We start from the raw sequence: 7030 nt of genomic DNA, 5'->3' as shown, positions 1-7030 counted from the left end.
AATGGTTTAACTCTATTCTAGTCTATAGGATTTACAGCACATTGGTTTTACTCCTTAATAAATAGTAAGCTCACTGAAGAACAAAAAGTATAAAATAACTTTGGGTTTATACTTCCAAGTGGAAAAAGTATCATGGAATGGTAAGTAAGTCATGATAGTTGGGGCGCATTTTGGGGAAGAAATATAGAAGAATCAAGAAAGAATAGAGAGAATCAAATTTCTGTTGGCTCAGAAATCTGACACTCTCTTGAATCTTGCCTCCCTTTCCCTTTTGCCTAAGAAATTCCCTCCTGTCCTCAGACACATAGAAAGTTTGCTAATTTCCACAATAGAAGAGTGCTACCTAGCATGAGTGATTTATCATTACTTGCAAAGAGAATTACTCCTGCTAGATGTTAATAAATGGTGAAAATCACAGAAATAATCACTAATGGCTGTGTCAGCCCCATTTAGACAGACAAGTCTTCGGACAGAGTGTGTCCACTCAAGCAGTCATAGGTAAACTCACATCTGAGTATTTCTCACTGCATAACTAATCTCAGCTCATGATCCAGATGTTCACATGATGGGCAACACCTTCATGCTCATATGGAAGAGGTTTTGAATCTTCACCATTTAATGTTACATGCAGATAATTTAATGTTTATATTTATCTTCAGGCAATGGTTGCTCTTAGAAGAAAAGCTTGAGCTTCATACACATCAGTTAACAATGTTGGCCATCTTGGTGGAATGACTACTGCAGATTCTCTATTTTTATGGTACTAATTAACCATTTTTTCACTTAATAGCATTTTAATATGTAATACAATAAAACTTATATCATTACAACAGGAAATACTTAAAAACAATGAAAACTCTATTACAACTTCCTATGGTATTATTTGACCATAGGAGAAGAAAGGCCAGGCACGGTACTTAAAAGTCTTATGAGGATATCTGTATATGAGGGAACTCTTGGCAATATTCAGGAAACTTAAATATCCAGAATCACAATCAAGGAACACACCAATCTTGTCCAGTGGCTTCTCTATATAGTGATGGATTACTGGGTTTGTAGTGAGGAGACTGTAATGACTACCCTCCTTCATACAGAAAAGAAGAAATGCACCCTCAGTTTCAACTTCTTTGTTTCTATTCATTAACCAGGAATTGGTACAGACTCCTACAGCCCAGTCACTAGAGTCCTTCAAATCCAGTTCCCAGTAATATTTCCCTGAGATGAAGTTCCGTGATCCCCAGGAGGCCAAATAGTGTCCAGCAGGATCCACAGATGTATACTGATGGTGAAGTTCGAAGCTGGCTCTTCTCATGACATTAAATAGGTTCTTCTTACAATGCAATTCAAGTAGTTTTTCAAAGGAAATGTGCACTTTGAAGTGGTTGAAACTTTCAGTCAGTCCAGTGATGGGGAGGGCAGAGAGTTCTGGTTTCATAGCTTGGGGTATACTCAGCTCCACTGCCTCACTCCTTCTCAATATATTATCCAAACTCTGGAGTAATATCACATATGGCTCCTGGGACATCGCCATGAGTTCCTGAAACATTTCGCTTAGTTGTTTTCTCTTTTGGATCATCATGGCTTCACTTTCTCCGAGTTTCTCTAAAACACAATCGCCTTCATTTTTCATGAGCACAATATGTTGATCTTCCTGCTCATGTGGGACTGCACACCATTTCCTATACTCTGTCCTGATCATGTCTTCCCTCATAACCAGGAAGTTTCTAAACAAAAGTTTCATTCTGCACTCTGCCTCTAGATTCTCTTTAATTTTTTGGATCTTCTCCTGTAAAGATGTCATTTGTTTTAGAAGTCTCTCCAGTTCACCCTCAGCAGCTGCTTCAATGGGAGAGTGTCTGTGACCTCTGTGCATGAGGGAGTCAGAGCAGAGCTGACAGAGGCAGATCCTGGCCTCCATACAGAAGATCCCCTTGGGCTCCCTGTGGATCACACACATATTCTCCTCCGAAATCAGGTACTTCATGAGGCTGGCTTGTTTGGCGATGGACACCAGCTTCTTCAGAACAATGTTGGTTCTGAAGTCCTCCTTCTGCTTGGTTCGCTCCCTACATGAAGGACACTGGCCTGGGAAGAGACCGTCTTCCCAGGAAAGGTGGAGGCAGGCTCGACAGAAGCTGTGGCCACAGCTTATGGTGACTGGGTCTGTAAGGTAGCTCAGGCAGATAGAGCAGTTGAGTTCTTCAGTGAAGGCTTGTAAGAAGCCTGACTCCATTTTGCCAAGGAATTGTCTCCGGCCTCAGCAGTGCTGAATGAGAACACCACAATATTTCCTCAGCTCTAGGGTCCAATCCTCAATGTAGGTAGAAGATAGATCCACCGGTTGAAGAGTCAGAATGTATGGAAACACTCTCTATCTGCTCCGGTGAAGAATGCACCAGGCTAAGCTCTGGCGCGTCCTTATATACTCTCTGAAGACCACGCCTACTTCCGCCCATGGTTGCTTTCATTAACACATCCCGTTTGTGGCCCTTTGTCAGTACCAGTATTCTGAATGGATGGAAGATTGGATTAACTCTGAGGCCAACCTCCACAAGCAAATCTCCACAACAAGCTTCCCTGAGGGACTGCTTAGCTGGAAATAAGCACCTTTCAAACTCTAGAAATGACAGAGACATCTCGCTGGCTTGACAGTCACCCAAAGTTTCTCTGTACCGTTGGGGCATCCATCTTCGGCCTACAGGCCCATAGTATCCAGAGACATTTCCATGAAGCAGGAAATTTCAAAGTCAGTTCAGTCACTATCTGTTGTGTCCTGCAGAATGTCTTGCAGACTCCTTCATGAATCAGGAATCCCGAAAGATCATCTCACCTTAGGCAAATTCAGTAGTCCTCTCTCGGTGGGTTCTCTGTGTCCAGTTTATGCATCAGTCCAGGCAAGAGCAGTTTCTTGCCCAAATGGCTATCAAACTCCGTAAGGTACCTCTTCCATGCCCATCTTCTTCTTGAAGTAGATTGGTGCTGCCAGGAGCAGACGTGTCTCATTGTCATGAAAAACCCTAAGTTATTAAAACAGTAAATAGCATATTCCGTAGTCTTTGAAAGATATGAAGAATGCCGATCTAACTGAAATATATATCTATATATCTAGAAACTCTAACTAACATGACTATAATCTTGACTACTATTAATGATTATCCATTAGCAACCTATATACATTACATTTTTAAATGAACTACACAATCATAATACCTTAATCAAGATCAGAAACACATATACATATAACAAAACTGACCTTAAATTTAAATCACTAAAGCAAAATTCATATCAATGTAAATTATTCATACCTATATCATATCCCCCTTTAAATGTAAAAGAACATTTAAAAACAATATTTGAGAACATGGGCACAGTTTTTTCTCTCCAAACTGCTTCCTACTGAATGGGGGCGTCATTAATTAGGTCTTTCATGGTATAACCTGTGGGCTAGTTTCATCTTAGTTGGCAGTTGAGTGAAGCAATTTTCTGAAGGTTCACAGACCAGGCTGTCCTTGAACTCTCAGAGATCCTCCTGATTCTGCCTGTCTCCCAGGCATTCGGATTAAAGGCGTGTTCTGCCACACCTTGAGGTCACAGAGGTCAATCTCCCTCTGCCTCCCAAGTGTTGGCATTTAAGGTGTGTACTACCACACCCACTACTCTCTTCCTTTTTTTTCTTACTTTAAGAACTTTAACTTTTAGTCTGCATATATTTTTAACACACTGTAAATCATTTAGAAGTTTTTTTTTTTTTTTGAATCTCTCTTTACTGTATCTCTCTCTCTTTTTCTGACCACATGAGCAATATGGGTAGGATTAATGCCGTGGCTTTGGTGGCTGGATCCAGCCCATTCCTTAGCTTTCTGCCATTCCAACCTTGTGGCTGATGTACAGGTCAGAGCCGCATTCAGTACCACAAGTCTACAGTGTTTCAAGATCCTTGCCAGCAAATAAGCTACAACACTCAAAAGCTCTCTCTGTAGCTGACCACCTGCCTCAAAGAGTCAGGGTTTGCCCTGGCAGGATGGCCCACAGAGCTGGCATTTTAAAACAGCACAACGTTTTTCCTGCTACGGTTAAAAACAAACAAACATTCAGTGGGCTTTTATCAACACCATTTAAGTGTTTCATGGCAGGACCTTTTATGAGCTGCAGGATTTTTCACCTAAAGCTGAGTCAGGAAGCCTCTCTTAGATGAGAGCGCTTGCTTGCCTCTAGCAAGCAGAGCAGACCCACGAAATTGCTGCTACCAAGAAAACATATGCTTTCATAGTGTCCCATAGGTTTGAGTATGTTGAGTCTTTATTTTCATTGAATTCAAGAAAGACTTTAATTTCTTTCTTTCTTTCTTTTTTTCTTTCTTTCTTTCTTGCTTTCTTTCTTTCTTTCTTTCTTTCTTTCTTTCTTTCTTTCTTCCTTGATCCAGGTGTGGTTCAGTAGTTGACTGTCCAGTTTCCTTGAGTTTGTAGGCTTCCTGGGGGTAGCATTGTTGTTGAATTCTAACTTTAATCCATGGTGATCCGATAAGACACAGGTGGTTACTAATTTTTTTTTTTTGTAACTGTGTAAGTTTGCTTTGTTACCGAGTATGTGGTCAATTTTCGAGAAGGTTCCATGAGCTGCAGAGAAGAAGGTATAGTCTTTCCTATTGGGTGGAATGATATATAGACCACCTGTGTCTTATTGGACAATTCATCAGGACAAGTCTCAATCCTGAATACCTATACCCCTAATATAAAATCACCCACTTTTGTAAAGAAACAATACTATAACTCAAGACAGTCATCAAACCCTATCCCATAGCAATACTGACGAATATCTTGCATATCACCATAGAACCTTCATCTTGTGATGGATGGAGATAGAGACAGTGACCCACACTGGAGCACTGGACTTAGCTCAAAAGGTCCCAATGTGGAGCAGAAGGAGGGAGAACATGAGCAAAGAGGTCGGGACCACAAGGGGTGCACCCACCCACTGAGACAGTGGAGCTGATCTATTGGGAGCTCACCAAGGCCAGCTGGACTGTGACTGAAAAAGCATGGGATAAAACCGGACTCTCTGAACATGGCAAACAATGAGGGCTGATGAGAAGCCAAGGACAATGGCAAGGGGTTTTGATCCTACTTCATGTGTTGGCTTTGTGGGAGCCTAGCCAGTTTGGGTGTTCACCTTCCTAGATATGGACGGAGGTTGGAGGACCTTGGACTTACCACAGGGTAGGAAACCCTGACTGCTCTTTGTACTGGAGTGGGAGGGGGAGATGAGTAGCGGGAGGGGGAGAAGGGTGGGAGGAGGGGGAGAAGGGCAGCAGAAGTAGGAGGGTAATCAGAGGCTGGGAGGAGTTGAAAATTTGTTTTTTTTTTCTTTTTCTCAAAAAAAAATATCCAAAAAAAATACCTCTGTAGCAATGATTTGACACATGGCTAATTTCCCTTTGATCTGCAAACTTAAACAGAAGTGATTAATGACACCATACAGTGAACCTCAACAGTTAATCGAACAAATATTGCTCTGTTGTTTTATGAAAAAAAGTTGGAAATATTTATATTTTTAGAAAGACAGATGCAGTTTAAAATTAATTAGTTGTCCAGTTAGCACACCGTATCTGGCCTATTTGCCTGTACCCTTGGAGTTGCATAACCTTGTCCTTAAAAATGAATTAATTTTGAAAGTCTGTATTTATTTATTTATTTTTTGACAGAGACACTGTCATCCTTAATGCCAAAAATGCCCAAAAATGTTCCCTTTACCATGTTCAGGGGCAGCTTATAGAAGGATAGCCATGCCTCAGCCAAACACACCAGAAACCATTCCCCTGCCATCAGGAACTCCTGAAGGTCTCATGCTCAGAGCAGCTGTAGACACTCAGATCAGGGGAAAACAAGTTGTTTGCAAAAAAATCAGGATCTGGGGGTTCACAGCTCCCAATACTGTACTTTGCTCATTCTGGTGGCTAAAACTTGGCTCCAAGATAATGCCTTGGTGAAAAGTCTGTATTTAAAACCTGGCATTGATGCCATCATCTGGTAGATGCAGCCTATCCAAGCAAAAATTTCATGTGTAGAGGTGTTACATATGAGCCTCTAATTTATAGTTTAGAAAGTACTTTTGTTTTTTATACTATATTTCACTCTATCTTTGTAAAACAAAGCTTATTATTACCATGTGAACATAGGAACGGAATAGAAGGAAAATCACAACCCAAGGAGTCCAACAATGCACACAATGAATCAGACATATAATGACCCTTCAAAGGCACAGCTCGAAGAAGGGAAACACACAAACTCTACTACCAAAAAAGAAAAAAAGAAAAAAGAAAAAAGAAAAAATGACTAAAGTTAACAACCACTGGTCATTAATATCACTTAATATCAATGGAATCAACTCACCTGAAAAGAGGCACAGGCTAAGAGATTGGATACAAAAACAGGATGCAACATTCTGTTGTTTACAAGAAACACACCTCACCCACAAAGACAGACATTTACTCAGAGTAAAGGGCTGGGAAAAGGTTTATCAAGCAAATGGACCTAAGAACCAAGCAGGGGTGGCCATACTAATTTCTAACAAAGTTGACGTCAAACTAAAATCAATCAGAAGTGATGGAGAGGGACATTTTTTACCCATAACAGGAACAATTCATCAGAAAAAAGTCTCAATCCTGAATATCTATGCCCCTAATATAAAAGCACCCACTTATGTAAAAGAAACAATACTAAAAATTAAGACAGTCATCAAAACACACCCACACAAATAATAGGAGATGTCAACACTCCTCTCTCACCAATGGACAGTTCAAGCAGACAGAAACCTAACAGAGAAATAAGAGGATTAAGGGGGGTAATGAATCAAAAGGACTTAACAGATCAATACATCATTCCACCCCCAAAAAAAAAAAAAAAAAAAAAGATACCTTCTCTGCAACTCATGGAACCTTCTCGAAAATTGACCACATACTTGGTAACAAAGCAAACTTACACAGTTACAAAAAAAAAAAATTAGTAACCACCTGTGTCTTATTGGATCACCA

At 40.5% G+C, this 7030-nt stretch overlaps 1 protein-coding gene across 1 annotated transcript; it reads right to left on the bottom strand.

Moving 5' to 3' along the window:
- Nucleotides 1-871: 871 nt before the first annotated feature.
- LOC121451652 (tripartite motif-containing protein 43B-like) lies at nucleotides 872-2233 on the bottom strand. Its single transcript, XM_041657350.1, has one exon. It carries the CDS (start codon nucleotides 2231-2233, stop codon nucleotides 872-874), a length of 1362 nt encoding a protein of 453 aa, XP_041513284.1.
- Nucleotides 2234-7030: the final 4797 nt, after the last annotated feature.

This window comes from Microtus oregoni, unplaced genomic scaffold (assembly GCF_018167655.1).
Source record: "Microtus oregoni isolate MIOR12 unplaced genomic scaffold, Mior012 000008F_ref0000371, whole genome shotgun sequence".
Lineage (NCBI taxonomy): Eukaryota > Metazoa > Chordata > Mammalia > Rodentia > Cricetidae > Microtus > Microtus oregoni.
Note: the sequence above shows the minus strand (reverse complement) of the source record. Positions and strands in the feature narration are given on the sequence as shown.

Bases quoted from the DNA above. Each gene is read 5' to 3' on its own strand.
- LOC121451652 (XM_041657350.1), bottom strand. From the start codon at position 2,233: ATGGAGTCAGGCTTCTTACAAGCCTTCACTGAAGAACTCAACTGCTCT.